Raw genomic sequence first — 19,842 nt, forward strand, 5'->3', positions numbered from 1 at the left:
TTGCTCATATAAGGAGAAGTTGTGTCTTATCATCAAACCTGGCTACCTGTAGTAGGGTTTCTTGAGCACATGCAATCTTGCAATGATTTCCTCTGGAACAGAGAATAGTCATCTTTTCACTCCCTTTATTTCAGAAATAGTGGAATACATATAAATCTATATGCAGATGTTCTATTTTTATTTATTTAATGAAAAAGAAATCGCTCAATTCTTTATTGTTACTAATAAGAGCCGAGATGCTTGGTGTCTTTGGGGTAAAAGCTCATTAGCTCCTGTATTTAGGTAATTATGCATTAAAGGCTTAGTTTAAGACTTTTGGTTTTGAACATCAGGTGAAGAGAAATAGCTAAACACCTCAGCAGTTTTTTAAAGCTTATCAAGCATGAAAGCTGTGCCGACCTTTTTGATGAGTTGCCTCAGTTCATTCTGATATTTTCTTGGTTATCCTTAGATGGGTTTTGTGCCTGATTTTTTTTTTTTAATTGTTTCAACACTAGAAGAACATCTGTTAAATAGTAATGAATATAAGTGTGTTCCTCTGGTTTAGTTTAGGAATAAGATTTTTGTTTTGTTTCTTTCATCTCTTACAGCTCGACAAAGATGACATGGTATATATGGAAGCGTATGATAAGTTGCTGGAATCTTGGCTTACTTTGGTACAAGATGACAAACATTTCCATAAAGGTTTCTTTACCCAACATGCTGTTCAGGTCTTCAATTCCTACATTCAGTGCCATCTAGCTGCTCCTGATGGTACAAGGAATTTGGTAAGCTCTCATTCTAGTAGTTCCTGATGATACATAGTAACTGGCCCATATCTTTTGGAGTGTACTATATTATGTAGCTCAAGGAAGCTAGTATAGAATTACTATTTGTGACTTTCAAAATGAAAAATGTGCTGAATTTATTACTCAGTGGTCATTTTTCAGTTTGTTTCTCTCATTCTAAAGAGGAAATAAAGGAATACAAAGTTGGAAAACACTTAAAAAAAAAAAAAAAACAGAAAAAAGTCAACCTGTTACTCAAATCAACATGCATCTTACTGTTGTTCGCACAAAAGCAATGACTAAACTTTTGACCCTCCTTCTCTGGACTCAGGTCCCGGTTAAAATCCCCAATGAAATTGGAAGCCTTTTATACAGTTGTTACCTCCCATACACTATTTTCAAAGTATACTTTTGAAGTATAATTGACATGCGTAAATGTCTGAAAAAAAAGTAGAACGACTATGCTCAAACTAGAAGAAGCTTGCAATATTATCTGGTTCTTTGGGATAAAATGAATTCCCAACTGAGGAAGGTGATTGTTTTAGAGAAAACCTAAAAGTACCTCAAGTATCTCTTGAACCATTGAGAAAGAAAGCAGATTAGTCTTTTTCCCAGGGCCCTGGATCTTGCTAAAAGAGATTTTTTTACAGAAAGTTGCATGTAGATGTTGGATGAATTAATTACTGCATACATTCAATTAAATAACCGTATAAAATCTCCCTTTAATTTGATGCTGTGCAAAGATCTCCAAGATGTCTCATTCTGAAAAGCACTATATAAAACTTAATTCTGCTATCTCAATATGTAACAGATGGTAATCACAGTGCCAAAACAGAGAGAAATATTTCACAAGAGAACTCTGCACTCATATCAGGCGGTCTTGACATAACTTGTATACACAGGTTAATTCATGTCATTCTGTGAGATAAGTCATTTATCCCATGGGTAACCTTTTAAAAGCCACAGCTGGCGTTTTAGAATGCTTCTTGTTCCATATCAAAGCAGTAACAGGAACTTTCAGTCTTGGCTTTGAGAGCAGAGGCTCACCCTTCAGTAAACAGCTGCAACTTTGAAGTTGCCAAAAGAGAATGATTTGCTGGGTTACATAAAGAAAAGATGGGTTAAAAGCACTTTGGATAAGGAGTTGTGTGTGGATTCGGTTTTCCAGAGCCTTTATAGAAATAAAGCATAGTGATAGCTTTCTGTCACTTGTACTGTACTTTGTTAGTTGAGTAAATTTTATGATTCTTTAAGAGTTTTTTAAAAGTATTTTTAACATCAATACTTAGTTTCTACATATCGTGGCTTATCTCTTCAAGGAATAAGGTCTGATTATTATTGAAGCAGTTTTATAACGCAGCCAAGATAAGCTTTGAGAAATCAAACAGTGCAGCTTCTGCGTCAGCAAGAAGTAGAACTGAGATTATGATGATGATTATTATTAGTCTTCTGTTTTCCTGAAGTTATAGCATTTGCTTTTGAAAGCTTTTTCCCTTCAAAAAATGAGTTATGGAAAATCTTTAATGAAAGAGGTGATTTTCATTTCATCATGAAAAATACTACCTATTATGTGATTTGTGTAAGATCTCAGACAACTGAGAGCAATATCTTTGACTAATGAACAGGGGAAAACGTGGAAATACCAGTATTTAAAATGGTTCTTGGTCTGCTATATATGTGATTTGAAATGCAAATACACTTCAAATAATCTTCTAACCACAGGGTTTGCAGAACAGCTCTGTGAGCCAGAGTCATTCAGTACCTTATATTGTGCTTCCAGCAGCGGATGCTCGACAGAGCTGATTTATATACCCTGTGGTGTAAAGAAGCTGTTTTGCTATTGTCCAGCCTGTGCTTATCCTATTAATAACAAGTATCAATTTTCATCATTTTTATGCTCGCCTGTTTTCACAACCAGTGAATCTTTTGACTTGGGAGCACTATTGGAAACGGCCGCAAATACACAGTTAACTGAATGTGGCATTTTGCTAATGAGTTTGTGAAATGCTGATATGAAGCTGTATTTACTCCTCTGTTTAACTCTTCTGCATCTAATTTAGTATGAATCTGTTCATCTATGCAAAGTACCTTGAAAGACAAAGCCAAAATAATGTAGAAAATTGTGGTGGTGATAAAACTTAACAAGTATAACACTAACTGGTTGCTTCTAATTTTGTTGAAATAACCAAAGACTGCCAATGGTGTGGCCTCTCGGGAGGAAGAAGAAATAAGTGAACTGCAGGAAGACGACAGAGACCAGTTCTGTGACCAGTTGGCCAGTGTAGGCATGCTGGGGAGAATTGCTGCAGAACACTGTATACCTCTTCTTACAAGGTATCAACAAAAAAAAATAAAAATGCATGAATGCAACTCAGTAAAGCCACCATGTATGAAAAAGCCTGATGTTGCCGAAACAATTTAAAAACGGTGAAGTTATTTTATTGTTATTTGTTCACAGTTTATTAGAAGACCGAGTGACAAGGCTCCACGGTCAGTTGCAAAGACATCAGCAGCAGTTACTTGCCTCACCAGCATCAGGCTCAATTGACAATAAAGTGCTTGATGACCTGTATGAGGATATTCATTGGCTTATTTTAGTCACAGGTTAGTGAAGAGCTTTAAGTAAGTATTATTTTGGTATCCTTATTGCAGCTGAAACACCTCAGGAGAAAAAATATCCCTCTATATCAACTACACTTAATTGACTATAAATTTTATCCTGTATGATGCTTTCATCTTACACTACTCACAATCTTTGTTTTCCTTCTATCTGCCTTGAGTAATATGAACATTATCTTTAGAAGATTGATGAAACCTTTACATGAAGTAACGTCCTTTGGAAATTCCCGCAACTAATTTTGTTACAGATTTTTTGAGATATGTTACCAGTCAGCCTATTCAAGAAATTAGTCTGCTCGTGATATCAGTTGTATTGTCTGGGGGCACATGGCTTTATAAGGGAATCAGCATGAGATCAGGATAACGGTATTACTCAGTGGGGGCAGACAATCAAGTAAGTTCCAGAATCGCTCAGTGCTGATGATCCATATCCTGGCATGTTGTTGTTTCAGGGAAGTTGAACTTAGAAACTTTTTGGTTTTGATTTTTAGATGGAACTATCTTACATCTGTGTGCAAAACATAATAATCAAGACAGCGTCTGTACTTCGTTAGGAGAGATGTATACTTTATGAAATATTTTGTGGGATCTTTTTGAACATGTGATGTTTTAGTCGCTCTCAGATGTTGACCTGAATATGTTTATAATATTTTTCTATCACTGTGGGATGAAGTTTGTATTTGTAGCTCACAGATGGTTATGAGATCAGACAATGAAAACTATGACTAAAGCTGGAATTAATATTAATTATCTGGACACCAGAGCCAGAGTTTTGTATAAAAACCCATGCTTCACCTAATCTGCAGTTTTTCCTATGCAAAGAAAACTTTATTATAGAATATGTACTTGGTGTTTTAAAGCCTCTGACAGATTTGAAATATTAGCAGAAGTCCCAAACAAGATGGACTTGGTGGGGAAGCTGTAAAATCAAGGCTTCTTTTAATCACATAACAGAATAAGAAAAAAGTGACCAAAAAATGTTGGTTTGGGTTTTTTTGCTTTGGTTTTCCCTCAATAGTTGAATTGACTGTAGTACTTCTACATGAAGCAAAGCTTATCTCTTATTATTATTATTATTATTATTATTTGTTTAATTTGGTGGTTTCTTTTCCAGTCTTGGTTTCCGTGTCACTTTAGGTTCTTCTCTACTGAATGTCTTTAAGGATTCTAAAGTTAACTTATACATATTTAAACAGTGTTAGGGTTTGTATAAACATTTCATTCTGGTGTGATGTCCGCTGTTAAGCCAATGGATTCTCTAATCAACAAGCCATAAGTTAACCTAGGGTAGAAAGTTGTGATCACTCTTTCTTTTTTAATGTAAGGCTACCTCTTGGCTAATGATACTCAGGGAGAGACTCCGCTAATACCTCCAGAAGTAATGGAATATTCCATTAAACATTCAGCTGAGGTTGACATCAATACGACACTGCAGATTCTGGGATCTCCAGGAGAAAAGGCCTCTTCCATCCCGGGGTACAACAGAACTGATTCTGTAATTAGGTAAGGATGCATCTCGTGCTTTTAAGTATGTTAAATGCTTTTTCACAGAAATAGAAGTGAGAATATGAGTGGACTTCGGTGAACTTGAAAAGTAAGAAAGCAATATGTGGACAGTGAACACTGGAAAAGAAATGTCTCTTTTAACTAGTATTAAAGTAAGGGCAAATAATTTATAAGAATGGTTTTATAACAGCCATATTAAGGCAACGCTGTAGAAGATAAGAGAAAAGATGAAGTGACTTTTTCTTTTAGGGTAAAGAAAGGCAGGGTAAATGCAGATGATATTTCAAGTCAAGGTGATTCAGGGGAGGACTGAGAAGAAAAATTGAGAGTAAGACATCCAAACAGATAAAACTGAGTTCAGGAAGGCTGAAATGTCTAGATTGACCTAGTAGTCTTCACAGAAGACATGAGCCAAGTCTTGGAAACAAATAAAAATGTTTTTATATCTCTACTGGAGACCCATCTTTAATCCGTTTGTTAAAGAAAATCTTTAAAATGACTTAAATTACTAAAAAGTTGATAGATCAAAATCTTTAGATAATACACTATATACTCTGTAATTCAGTCAGCACATGTACAGCTTTAAGCAAATGCTTTTCAGAGCATCAGTGAGCTTGTCTGCTTTGAACATGAGCTACTGCCCAGGCTTGGCAGTAGCAGCTCAACTGGTCCTTGGTGCAGGAGGAATTGTTGTCACTTATGCCCATGTATCACCATTAGCCTATAAAAGGAGCAGGAGAGGGGATTTCTGTTCTCTCTTTGCAAGAAGGCTGATGCTTACAAAGAACTCCTCAATTTGAATCCTCACACTTCAGCAGATTGCATTACACTTTTAACTGACATGGAAGATTTTTTTACCCAAGATTAGTTGTTGTCTACATAACATTTTCTTCTTTTGCAAGAGGGTAGAAAGAAATGGATCTTCATTAGCAGTGATGGGCCTAACATTTAGAAGTTTGAATACTGCTCGCTGATACTGTTGGCAGCTTCAAGAAGTGGTCACCAAACAAGATTTCTTGATGCAGTGTCTCAGTGGTGATGGGAATAAAATCAGATCTAAATAAAGAGAGATTTGAGGCTCTCTGGCAATAGTTCTGAAACATCTTCAAGAAACAGACCACTGTCAACTCCTAAATTCCTTGTGCACTATCACGTTCTTACCAAATTTAATGGATGTACTACAAAAGCTAATATTTAATGTAGTTTTATGGATGGATTGTACTAACACAATTGCCAGGTGATCTGCTCTTTCAGACTATTTCTCTGCAGTAAGGAAAGAGAGAGAAATAACTGGTCGTTTCTGTATTTGTTCTTTAGTATGCTTCATACTGCAGAAGCTGCACAATTAGGACTCACTTGGTCACTTGATGGTGCAAGGAAGGGAGAATCAGTTTTACTCCAAGTAGCAGTCCATTTTTCTTCATTCCCTTAATGTCAGAATGCTTGTGAGGATTCTTTGTTTCAGTAACTTTGATGTCAAAGATAAAAACCGTAACCTTTAATGTATATTCTGGCTTTCTAGAGGATATTTGCCAGTCTATCCTATCTGTCTCTCCTTGCATTTAAAGAAACAATAAATTCAGGTGCTTTTTCTTCATTAGAGTTGAACTGCCCTGTCTTATCCTATTCCTTCTGTCATATTTCATGAAAAAATGAAAGCGTTTGCTAGTCACGTTGCTTCTCCAAAAACCACTCTCGGCATCCTCATTGTATTTTAAATCTGCAGGTTGTTATCTGCTATTTTAAGAGTGTCAGAAGTGGAATCTAGAGCAATAAGGGCAAATCTCACGCATCTCCTGAGCCCCCAGATGGGGAAAGATATTGTATGGTTCCTCAAGCGTTGGGCAAAGACTTACCTCCTAGTAGATGAAAAGCTGTATGATCAGGTAAGGATATAATTCTTATGAATTAATTGGTGAGTATTAGCAATAACATTGTCCTGTGAATGCAGATGTCAGTGTAGCTATTTTAAAGTGCAATGATAAATCATTTTTAATGTTAAATGGGTTGTGGTTTATTTTTTAATTTCTTTGAAAGTTGATGTTTTCTTCATTTTTTTCATTAGAAATATAAGTTGTTAGGAGACCCTTCTTGCACATTTTGGTGCAAATACGATTTTTTTTTTTTTACTTTTTTTTTGGTAGCCATTGCCTTAGCAGAATAGCATAGTGCGCTTTCAGGCTGCATAGTGGGTGAAACTCAGCAATTTTATAAGCTACTTCTCACTATCCATCAGATCTCGCAGTTCATCTCTAATACAGTGGTTGCCCTTGATGGTTGATTCAGTGAGTAACCGGGTCATGATTCTGAATTAGATATTTAACACCATCACAAGGTAGTATACATCAGCTAATGTCATGCTACTTTCTCTCCTCCCCCCGTTCTCATATGTTCTCATTGTATACATCATGATTTCAATGGTGCGTTCTTTGTAAAGGGCAACTTCTTACCGTGTTTGGACAGCACTAATCACGATTAGACCTTGATCCTGATTTTGCTTATAGAACTAACTGTAATCCAGCGAGCTGACGGAGGCCCCCAGCCTGAGGAGGTCCTGTTGCCTCTAACTTTCGAGAAGGAAGCCTCTTCCTCCTCCCCTTTATTTCCACTACTGAAGCAACTAAGAATACTAACGCTTCAGGAGGCCCCTCCTTAACAAAAATAGGCATACCGTAGACTTGTAAATATTTGGAATCATATTGTTCAGCTTGTACTTAGAGCGGAGCTAAGAATTTGTGAAGGTACCAGTTGGGGAAGAATTGGAGAGCGTGTAAGGAGGAGATTCACATAAGAAGCAATGCGAAGAGACAAAATAGAGTATCTAGGAAATGCACACATCTAGTTTGTGTTGACATGTGAAAGTGATTGAAACTTCTATTTAAACCTTATGCTCAGTCATGTATACATTATGAGTTTTGAAGTTAGAAACGTTAGCGGTGTGCTGACAGGAAGCCCCTACACAATTATTACAAAATCCTTGGACTTCACTTTTGAGAAACTTTTTCCTAAAGATAGGAGAAGAGGCAACTTCAAGGAAGTGTATTTTAATGTGCCAGGACCAGAAAGCGACATCTTTCCTAAAAGATGTATAGATTGAAGGAACAATCCGCAGAAAGCGGATGTAGAAAAATTACAATGAATGTAATTTTTTTAACAAGATTCAATCTAGGTCAACACCTATGCTTATTTCTAATAATTTTTATCGCTAACTTTTGAGAAATTTTGTTGTAAATTCATGGAAACACTTTTGGGAGATGATTTTGGGATCTTGTAACTTCTAAAGCTTTTGAACTTTCATTTGCATTAAAAACTAAGCATATTCAAACCTGACTTTTGTAATGAGATTGAAATTTTTCTTTAAGTGTTGTGCTTAAAATTGCAAGATAAATTTGGCAAAGATTTCTCTATTAGAGTTGTTCTTTGCCTTTGTCTATGTAACATTTGTGTATTTTAAGTAGGGAAGAAGTGACAGTCTGAAAAGAATTTGCTGACTGATTACCATTCACTTTGGGGTTCTGGCTTCTGTAAAACTCACTCATTTTAATGCTTTTCTTATAGATAAGTCTGCCATTTAGTACAGCATTTGGTGCTGATACAGAGGGTTCCCAGTGGATTGTGGGTTACCTTTTAGAAAAAGTGATCAGTAACCTGGCAGTGTGGAGTTCAGAGCAGGACCTTGCAAATGATACTGTACAACTGCTAGTAACATTAGTGGAAAGGAGAGAGCGGTAAGTTGCTATACCTCTGGAAGTCAAAAAATTTCTTTTGCTTCCTTTAAATTTTTTTGGCCAAAGTAATCCAGATCTAGGGCACTTCATTTTCATGTCTCTGTAACTCAAATTACTTTAGTAATGTACTATAAATGGGAAAAAAAAAAATTGTCTGACAAAGTGAGGAGTGAGACCTAGATTGACAAAACAAAATCTAATTATTATTATTCTTTAGAAGTGCACTCTCCTTCCCCTACCTTTGTGCCTCACTCTTAAACAGTGAGAAAGGAAAACTCTCCTGGTCTCCACTCTTATTGCAAGGATTTTTTGTGGTGGTGTTTATTTTTGTTGAACAAGTTCTTCCGGATTAAGAGTTCAGATACTGGCTAAGCCAGTGTAAAGTGTGTGTTGTAAACGTATAAAAAAATTTTTTTAAATCCAGGATTTCATGGATTCAGACTAATTTCAAAGTTTTCTTTGGTATTACAAACTGTGAAGCAGGAAATTCTTGAATGTTTTATTTTTGTGAATTGCCATGCAATTATGCATACAATCATGCATTCACAGTCTGCTGAGAGGCTGTTTGGAAGTTTGAGGATTTAAACAACTGAGGAATTTTCTTTTTTTTTAAAAAAAATTAAAACCCACGGGAGCTAGATTGGGAATAAACTGCTTATTTTATCATGACATAATGAGACTAAGCTTTTAATCCATGCAATATGTCCATTAACTCTGTGTGTCTGTGTGTGTAAAACTAAAGCACTTCCCTGCTTTTCTCCCATATGAATTGAGCTATTTTCAGAGTATATACTTTAGAAATCTTAGAGGTGAGGCATTAATAAGATGAAAATCAAAAGGCAATTTAGCCTTAGAATAAAGGAATTAATTTTTTTTTAAAAAATCTTCTGACAACCGCTAGCAACCTGATACGCTCTGTTAATGCAATTTTGTGAAGTCTTTTCTTTAATTAAACTATTTTTCCCCTCTTCTAGGGCAAACTTAGTTATTCAGTGTGAAAACTGGTGGAATTTAGCTAAACAGTTCGCAAGGCGAAGTCCTCCTCTTCACTATTTGTCCAGTTCTGTGCAGAGAACACTAATGAAAGCTTTAGTTTTAGGAGGTTTTGCTCATATGGATACGGAAACAAAGCAACAATACTGGACAGAGGTAAGCTATTTTGATGCTTCTCTTACTTTTGTTTTAGCAAGTAGTACAAACAAGGTAGTTTAGGGAAATTTATGGTGACACAAAATCAACTCATACAGAATCTTTTGATTTTGAACATCTAATACTGATAATTTTTAGACTATTCTCTCTTTGAAGGTCAATAGTTGTGTGGCACTCATGATAAACAGAAACAACTAATAATTACCTGGAAGACGTGTGAAGTGGCCAGTATAGCAGTATGCTTGAAGGAGACTGTTAGAAAAGGTTAAGAATTTCCTTTGGAACTGTGTAATTTCTTCCTTTTATTTTAATTTGGTGGTATTATGAGTTATTCAGTTATTCACTTAATGTGGAACATAATGAAGAGCCTTGACCAGCTTTTTGTGCCCTGGCTCTATCTCAAAGCTCAGATACTTAATACCATAAAGGTTGGTGCTAGAAAGTAGCTGAGATGTGGTCAGTGAGCACTGCACGAGTTTGTAAAGCATTGTCCTTTTGTAAGAAACTTGCTTTTATTTGCAGAGCTAAGAAATTAGTGATTGAAGGTAAGACTACAACGCACGGGAAGTAATTGGCAAAAACATTTAACTGGTTTTATGGAAGTTTCTAAATTGGTTCCAGACACAGCGGATTACAAAAGAGATTGCGTTACTGAGAATCATAGTATGACAAAGATAATTGTGAACATGAATCTTAATGCTTTCATTGATGAACTGTAACATGTTTTTCCCCTAATACTGAATATGGAAGAGTATGAAATACTGAGAGCCAGAGAAAGTCATTGTCATTTGTTTAAAGACTACAAAATAACATAAAATATTTATGGAGGTGCTCGTTTTGAAATCAGCCTGCAGGTGGTGATGGATATTGAGAATCACTAATCACTGCCACTTCAGCTTATGTTAATGTCACAGATAATAACACAACTGAGCTGTTGGAAACTGGAAGTGATTGATTCTTGTACTGCCATGCCACAAGCAACCCATGAGCTTGCTAAATAACTTAAACCTCGCATCTCGTGTATGCTTATCTTAATGTGACTTTTCTAAAAAATTTTAAGGTTCTTCAGCCACTTCAGCAGCGGTTCTTGAATGTGATAAACCAAGAAAACTTTCAGCAGATCTGTCAGGAGGAGGAAGTGAAACAGGAAATCACTGCTACATTAGAAGCACTCTGTGGCATTGCTGAGGCTACCCAGATCGATAACGTAGCAATTCTCTTCAATTTCCTAATGGACTTCCTTAATAATTGCATTGGATTAATGGAAGTATACAAAAACACACCAGAGACTGTTAATCTCATAATAGAAGTCTTTGTTGAAGTTGCACATAAACAAATTTGCTATCTTGGAGAGGTAAATACAACCGAAAGGGGAAGGAGGGAACGAGTGTGTGCGTGTATGTGTGCGTACGTGTGTATACAGTGCTATCCCTTAAACAAAATAAAGGATAGTGATTTTTAGAGTCTATAGAGAAAGAAAGGCTTTATAGTCACATCTGTTAGAGGAATTGCTTTGTTTGAAAACATACACTTACGAAGATTGAAAGCAAAACATCTAGACGGTTCTTATACTAATAAACAACCATAATTCAGCACTAATCTAATGCTATGCATGGGTGGCAAAAGAGTGCAGACCACTGAGTACTTTTTTTGACCATGTCAAACTTTGAAAGCATCTCGGAGGATTGCAGCACTGTTTTATGTGGCAAATGCATCCCCAGAGACACTGCCTTGGGTCCTAAACAAGGCATAATGGATACCAAGATATTATCTGGTAAAACGAGTCAGTGCAGTACATTTACATCTCGGCTAACTTTGGAAGTGATCCTATTCCAAACTGGGTATGCACAAACAGTGTATTATGGCTCCAAAATTCGATAGCTGAAGTGAGTCCCCAAGCGATTTTGTTGTTTATCTAGTTTGTGAGATTACTGAGATGTCAGCCTGTCTCAAGCCACTGTTAACAAAAAAATAAATATAAGGTTGAGGAATTGACGAAAGTGATGTTCTGCTATTTCAATATATGGCTGTTCTTACTGTTTAAGGTGGCTGTTTCCTTCATGATTTTGTGTGCAGTTGTTACAAAAAGTGGTTCTGTAACTGAAATGAAAATCTTGGGGTATCATCAACCAAGTAACGCCATCTTAAAACAAATTGTAGCCCTTTTAGCATATGGAAGTTTTCTTATTGTCTAACATTGTTTTATAGGCCAAAGCCATGAACTTGTACGAGGCCTGCCTAACTCTGCTCCAGGTGTATTCCAAGAATAATCTAGGTCGACAACGAATAGATGTTACAGCAGAAGAAGACCAGTACCAGGATCTCCTCCTTATTATGGAGCTTCTCACTAATCTTCTATCAAAAGAATTCATAGATTTCAGTGACACAGGTATGAAGGGATTGGTAATTGCTGAACCATAACTTGTGTTTTAAACTGTAAAAACCATTGTGGGACATGCATTCAATCCAGGTAAAGTGAAAACTGAAGTTTAGGCTTGATTAGATCAGGATATGGAAATTACTGTTTAATGTGGCAGCAGCAAAGGAAGGACTTCTCATGGTATTTACCATCTGAAATTATTATTGCTCTCATAAAATAAATAGGGTATGTATGAAACAGGTTGAAATCTGGATGTTGCAAGTCTGTACATGTCAGAATAGTAAATTACCACAAGAGAACAGATGGATTATCATCTTAGTACAAGGTCCAACTTTTGTGAAGTGCTGAGCTCATCAAAATTCCATCATGTTTGAGGGTTTTCTGTATTCCTCATTCACAGAACATGCTTTATGGCATATGGGTGTAGCTAAGGGTTCTTTTTTGTAGCCCAGCATGTTACTTTTTTCCCCATATATGTGCCACTTAAAATTGCAGTAGTCCTGAATATCTGAATCTGCCACTTCTAGTTTAGCTGTGCTGTGCTGCTTTTGAATAAGCTGAAAACATATCTGGGTGATTGAGATCTCCCTATGTCCTATACAGTTTTCACAGAAAACATGCTCAGTAACAAACTGAATCTGCCTTGATTGTTTTGATGTCGTTTGTTGCTTTTCTGAGGTACATCTTGAGAGAACCTTGTACTCCAAAATTCAGCGCATCATTCTAGTTGTTGGTTGTTTTGTCATGCGTGCACAACACAAATACAGAACCAATGTAGACTTTGTCTATTGAATGGACAACTCGGTGCCACGTAACATATTCTCTTTGAGGTCAGATGTTGGAAATTAGTTGCATGGAAAACACTGTAAAATGCTTATCGTGGAACTAAAGAAAGTGAATACTACCTAAATGTAATGCCCAGAGATCAAATATTTTGAAAGTTGTCTGCATACTGTTGCTAACGCAATGCAGGAATTATAAAAGTAAGGTCACTGCCAGTTGACGGGAAACGTAGGTCTTACCTGTAACTGGAGAAAACTTGGCAATATCTAAACTGCAGAATTTTCTGCATTAAATCTTCCAATTTTTCTTCTCCTTGTGCTTACAAAATATATACAAACATACGTTAATATATATAAAAAGTATAAAAATGAAGTAATATTTTGCTCACTATCTGTTTATGTGTGCAGGCATGAAGCAGCCATCACTAGAAACAAATGCAATGTTCTGTAATGGAAGGGAGCCCTCAGAGTATCTGCAGTGTTCTGTTTTAGCGTGCCATCTGCTACACGTGGTTATGAAATGCTTAGTCCTAATGAATATAAATATAGAGTGATGGCAGCCTCCACTCACTAAGTTTCTATTTTGATACAGTGCCTCATGTTTTTGTTTGGGGCGAGGGGAATAGTCCTATTTTTAAAAATGCCTTTTTTATAAAGAAATGGGACTCATCCTTCAATATGTTTAATCCTCCTTTTATACAAAACATTTTTTTCTTTTCTACAGATGAAGTATTTAGAGGACATGAGCCCGGGCAAGCTACAAATAGATCTGTATCAGCAGCAGATGTTGTCCTATATGGGGTTAATCTAGTTCTGCCTCTAATGTCGCAGGATCTGCTGAAGGTAAGTATATTTTTACATGTAGTTGCTAGAACATGAAAGCTGTATAGTGATGGATTCCTAGAATTCATTCCTATATGCATTCCACCTCCATAAGTTGAGTTTTCTAGGCTTTTTAAAATGTAAATAACTGTTCCGTACACCTAGATACTGTTTGAAAAGAAATATTGTAAGCTGACAAAATGTATATTTGAAGGGCCTAAACAAAACTTTTTTCTTCTAATAGTGAGTCCATGCAGGTCAACAATTAGCCAAACCTGAAATGTGGCTTGTGAAATCCTTTTTCTGGTAATTTCAGAAATGTGATAGGAAGTATAAACAGTGATATTAAAAAAAAAAAAAAAAAAAAAATTAATCTGGGAGCAAGTAGTAACTTTTATGTATTTTCACAATACAGCTGGCTTTTGTATAGACATCAGCAACTTGTCAGTGGAATGATAAAACGTGGAAAAATGGAAGGGCAGGATTTCATTGCGTTGCACTGTGTTAATGTTTTGCTTTGAATCGGGGAGCGCTTCTGAAGCGTATCTCGGTTGTCCTCTCTAACACACTTTCTCATCTGGTAGCACTCCCTGGGCACGAGAGCTACGTCCGCTTTAGATGAAACTGAGCCAAAGGACGTACCCTACGAGCCATCCCCTCTATTGTGCTCCAAATGCTCATCAGGCTTTTACCCCACAGGACTAGACTTGCTCATTTCCGAAGTAAAACTCCTTGAATTTGTACAGAGCAGATACTGGACTCCCACCATCACCTGTTTAGCTTTAGCAATCTTCTTTTTGTTGTACCACACTGTTTGCTAATAAAGTTGTAGCCGTTCTAATGACTCTGAAGTTGCCTACTAAAATTGTCTTTTCTTCTTCAGTGGAAAGCATTGGTCTTGTCTCTTTGTCCGGATGGAAATTATGTCAGAATAAAGTTATATATTTGATTCTAAAATTACCATGTTTTTCTTTTGACAGTTTCCATCCCTGTGTAATCAATATTACAAATTAATCACTTTCATCTGTGAGATATTCCCTGAGAAAATTCCACAACTTCCAGAGGACCTCTTTAAGAGCCTAATGTACTCACTGGAGTTAGGGATGTCATCGTATCCTTTACAGAGCTTGGGACTGTTTAAAAATCTGAGTTGCTTTTATAAGGACCTGTTAAAAATCTGATTTTATTTTTGCTTGCACTTTTTTTTCCTTTACTGTCAATCTTTTCTATCTACAATTATATATCAGTAATCAACTCTTGCTCTCTGGGGACCGAGAATTCCTCTGGAGTGTCTATTGAGATTCTAGTATTAGGTGAATTTCCTCTGACTCGTGTTGCTTGAATGCAGCCTTTAAGTGGTTTAGCGTGTAAGTTTTTTCTGGCAGCCATTCCTGCCTCCTCCATTACTTCACTTCAGAGTGTGTAACTTCATAAGCCTTCAGCTGGTATCCCCAAGCCATTCCTGAATTAGTTTCTCAGCTGGTAATACAAAACACCGCTGCTGCTCTACTGGGCTGGCTCCAGAGCATTTCCTGTCAGGGTGCCAATGGGCTCCCCCGCTCATAATGGGAGCACCATTTTCACTAATCTGTGGCACGTGTCAGAAACAGATGAGCTTGACCATAAGGGACTCTTTCTGAAAATGTTATGTCAGAGAGGGTTATGTTACGGGCATGTAGCTAATTAAAGGTGGCAACAAAGCTGGAATTCTTTTTTTCCTGCTTTTTCTCTTTTTTTTAATTTAATTTTTTTTATTAACACCTTTATAGTAAAAAAAAATCTTGGAACATACAAGCATTTAAAATGTTTTCTCATTACACTACTGGAAAGTTCTACCACAATTTCATTGAAATCTGACTTTTGATTCTTTAACGCCTGTTACCAGAATGAGTTCAGAGGTTTGCCAGCTCTGCCTGGAGGCGGTGACACCGTTAGCAGAACAGTGTGCAAAAGCACAAGAAACAGATTCAACCCTTTTCCTAGCAACAAGGCACTTTCTTAAGGTAAGGCATCTGTGTTTCGTGTTACTTTGGTTTTTTGCATACAGGTAGCATCAAGAGGCCAAACAGCTTAATCAGGATCACGCATATAGTAAGAAGCAGCCTGTTAACCTAAAAACCTGGCAGTTTAAGAAGAAAGAGCATGAAGGACAGGAGTCACTGGGCTAGAGTACAAAGGAGGATGGAGGCAAAGAGAGAGGAAACTACTTATTGTCAATCAACAAAAGACCTGAGCCTCTCAAAATGCAATTTATATTTATCCATGGTCTACACATGAGCTCTAGAATGAACCCGATTGACAAAGTCGGCAGTTACATTTACTATGAAGGCTGTGAAGTATAAAGCTTCCAGAATTGTGTGCACTGGAGGCTGGGTAGAGTACTCAAACAAGAGGCAGAAAAAAGAGCATAGTTGGGAACTAGAAAGAAAATGCTGTCATTTTTCAATGTATCCAATGAATTATGCATTTTCTTAATCCAGTATCATACTTAGTACTTTCCTTTTAGGACCATTCACTCCATCTCATCAAATTTTGGAGTGATGTGGTAGCAACCAGGTTCCTGCTAACTGGGAACAAAGTAATTGGAGAACTTACGTACTTGTCTTCTGATTTTTGTAAAAACTTCCATTTTCCTTAAGATGTGTTTTCTTACCAAACTGACATTCGAACTTCTGGGGATTGCTCATTTAAACCATGCATCAGCCAAGTTGAGAGAATGAGAAACACCTTAAATAATTTAATTTGTCTTTGTATTTCTTATAAGTTAACATAGCTTTCTGCCTTTTCTCTAAATTTCCACTTAAAACTATAATACTGCTTTTATTAATCTGTTCCCTTCTTGGGTTTCTGTGAGCTGCAGGAGTCTCCAAAACTTGAGGGAAAAGTTCCCTGTTTTATTCTGGAAGAACAAAGGCTTTTTTTCATTATTTCTCTGGCATATCTACAACTTTTGGAAAAAAATACAAGAGATGTCATTTCTCTCTGAAGATCACATATAAATCAACAACAGGTTTCAGTGCTTTGAGATGTGATTTGTGCTGTTAAGCCAAGATCTGACTTCTAAATTACTCATACCATTACTCATTACTTCCAATTACTCATACCTAAATTTAAAAAAAAAAAGCAACAAAACAAACTTGGATGTTTGTGAATACATGTTCATTATTATCAGAAATGAAGATATGAGGTTCAGCAGCAAATGCTGGTAAAGTAGAAAGTTATGGAAGTGTAAATTTAACTACTTCTGTTTTGTGATTTCAGATGGTCTTTGATATGCTGGTACTTCAGAAGCACAACACAGAAATGACAACTGCAGCAGGTGAAGCGTTCTACACATTAGTGTGTTTGCATCAGGTACGGCATTTAGACACTTACACCCTGAAAACTAGTCACTTGTTAAAGGAGAGCGGTTAATTACTGTGGGTCTGGGAAATGATAGAATTGTTCAGCTTGGAAGTGACCCTCAGCAGGTCTGTAGTCCAACTTCTTGATCAAAGTGGGGTCAACACTGAATTCAGATCAGGTTGCTCAGGACTTTTTCCAACTGTGTCTTGAAAACTTCGAAGATGGATAATCCAAAGCCTCTCTGAGCGGCCTGTTGAATGCTTTTTTTTATCCTTACAATTCATGTACTTTCAGTACCTGCCAGACAGTCTTGGTGGCCCACCACTGGAATCATTCAAGTTTATCAATATCCTCCTTGTGCTAAGGAGTCCAAAACTGGCCACAGTATTCCACATCTAATCTAACAAGTGCAGTGTAGAGACAAATAATAAATAGAGCCCAGCATGCTGCTAGTGTTCATTGCTGACAAGGCACAGGGCTGACTTGCTTAGCCTGCTGTCCACCTTCAGGTCCTTTATTCAGCAGAACTGCTCCCCAGCCTGTCAGTTCCCAGTCCGTGTAGTTGCAAGGGTTAGTCTATTTCCACTGCGGAACTTTGCATTTGTCCTTGTTGAATTTCATGAGGTTCCTGTCAGTTCGTTCCTCCAGCCTGACTGGGTGTCTCTGAATGTCAGTCCTGCCTTTGAAGGCGTTGGCCGCACTCCCCAGTTTAGTTTGTGGATGAAACTTGAGGAAAGTGCATTTCATCTCCTCCTCCAGGTCACTGACTAAAATATGTAACAGGACAACGTCCAGATGAGAGCCCTCAGTGCCACTTGTAACTCCGCATCCAGGTGGAATGAGAGCCATTAACCACTATCCTTTAGAGGCTGATGATACAGGTGTGTTTTCACCCATGTAGTAGTCCACTCGTCTAGACAATAAAATCCCAGCTTGGTTACAAGGATGCTGTGCAAGACTGCTAAAGACTTGCTAACATCAGGCATCCACTGCTCTCCTCTCATCCACAGATGTAGTCCTTTCATCAAAGAAGACAGTTACGTTGGTAAATCCTTGCTGGCCATTCTCAATCCCTTTCTCTTTCATGTGCTCAGAGGTAGCTTCCGAGAGTACTTGCTTCATGATTTTCTTAGTCATTCAAAGATGATAGAGAGCAGCCTTGTAATGACATGTCAGCTTTCTGAACCCTTGGATGGATTCTGCCAGGTCTCCTGAGCTTGTGTGCCACAAGATCTCTCAAGAGATCCCTGGGTTGGTCCTCTTTACTACTGGTAGTTCCTCTCCTCCTCGAACCCTGTCTCTAGTCATAACGGTCTGGGGAAAACCTGTCAGTGAAGACCACGGTCTGTTATTGCTAAATCACCTGCTCCATTTAGCAGCAGGAGCTGCATTTTTCCTGTTCCTTCTTTTATTGTAAATGTACTGGTAGAAGCTGCTCTTGTTGTCCTTGGATGGCCCTTGCCAAATTCAGCTTTAGCTGAACTTTGCTTTTCTGTCATTGTTCTTATCCAATGTTTCTGTTTTCCTTCTTTGTAACTGTCCCTGCGTCTGTATCTCCTGCATGTGTCCTCCTTGCACTGGAGGTCAATCATGAACTCCCTGCTTAGCTGGGTCAGTGTCCTGATATGTTCATGTTGTTTTCCTCAGTATGTGGACAGGCCGTTCTTCTGCTTGGATGAGGTTGTCCTTAAAGACCTGTCAGCTCTTCTGAGCTCCTTTTGTCTTCAGAGCTCTCTCCCATAGGAACAATCCCATCCATCGGTCTCCTAAATAAGCTGAAATCTGCTCTCGTGATATCGAGGGTCTGTACTTGGCTACCCTCTTTCCTTGCTTTCTGAAGGATCCTCAACTCCTCTCTTTCATGTCACTGTAGCCGAGGCTGGTTGGTACGGCACGCCAAATGTGGGGCAGGCGTGAAGAAAGAGAAGTGTGGTTTGCAGGAGTAAGCCTATGCTAAGGAAGAGCCAGAAGGCACTTGGAAGGGTGTGCCTTAAAGTTTCTTCTTACTCTGCACTGCCAAGCACCGTACCTAGCTCTAAGGGCTTCTTCAGCCTCACTAAAACCCTGGTCTGATTGAAGGGCTTTGTCTGGTTCAGAGGTAGGTGAAAGGCTGCAGGTCCTAGTCGCTTCTGGTATGCCAGTCAGTGAAACTGGGTAATAGGTGGAAAGGTACCCACAGTTTTCTGTCACAGCCTTGATTCTGAATTTTGTCTTGATGGGAGAAGTTGTATATATTGTATTTTTTTTTAAAGTTAATAAGATCCTTGTTTATTTAACAGGCTGAATATTCAGAGCTAGTTGAAACATTGCTATCAACTCAACAAGATCCAGTAATTTACCAGCGACTAGCAGATGCCTTCAACAAGCTTACTGCAAGCAGCACTCCTCCTACACTGGACCGTAAGCAGAAGATGGCCTTCTTAAAGAGTTTAGAAGAATTTATGGCAAATGTTGGTGGACTTCTCTGTGTAAAATAAACAACAAAACTCTATGCCTAATTTAGACCCTTTCTGCAAAATGCACTGAGAAATGCTGAATGCTGACTAAATCTTGTACCTGTCTCTGGGTTCTTTGCAGCCATCTCAGATTCTAGAGAGCCTGGAAGTTTGAACATAACACAATGGAATAGGAGAGGTCAACTTTGAATCAGCTTCTGCTATTACGTGTTAGCTGCAATCTGTCATACTTGTGTGTGGGAGAGAATGAACAGAAAAATTGAATTTAAATTTTTTCCATATATGTGC

The 19,842-nt window shown here is 37.7% G+C and overlaps 1 protein-coding gene across 1 annotated transcript in view; it reads left to right on the forward strand.

The window, feature by feature from the left end:
* XPO4 (exportin 4) overlaps positions 1–19,575 on the forward strand; it is a 77,852-nt gene extending 58,277 nt beyond the window's left edge. The window contains exons 10-23 of the mRNA XM_074148093.1: positions 591–767; positions 2,959–3,101; positions 3,226–3,371; positions 4,712–4,889; positions 6,619–6,778; positions 8,451–8,620; positions 9,595–9,769; positions 10,830–11,123; positions 11,978–12,158; positions 13,656–13,774; positions 14,734–14,864; positions 15,639–15,756; positions 17,015–17,107; positions 19,378–19,575. Coding sequence (XP_074004194.1) covers positions 591–767; positions 2,959–3,101; positions 3,226–3,371; positions 4,712–4,889; positions 6,619–6,778; positions 8,451–8,620; positions 9,595–9,769; positions 10,830–11,123; positions 11,978–12,158; positions 13,656–13,774; positions 14,734–14,864; positions 15,639–15,756; positions 17,015–17,107; positions 19,378–19,575 — 2,283 coding nt within the window. The remainder of the gene's footprint in view (positions 1–590; positions 768–2,958; positions 3,102–3,225; positions 3,372–4,711; positions 4,890–6,618; positions 6,779–8,450; positions 8,621–9,594; positions 9,770–10,829; positions 11,124–11,977; positions 12,159–13,655; positions 13,775–14,733; positions 14,865–15,638; positions 15,757–17,014; positions 17,108–19,377) is intronic.
* Positions 19,576–19,842: the final 267 nt, after the last annotated feature.

The sequence above is a fragment of the Numenius arquata genome, chromosome 1 (assembly GCF_964106895.1).
Source record: "Numenius arquata chromosome 1, bNumArq3.hap1.1, whole genome shotgun sequence".
Lineage (NCBI taxonomy): Eukaryota > Metazoa > Chordata > Aves > Charadriiformes > Scolopacidae > Numenius > Numenius arquata.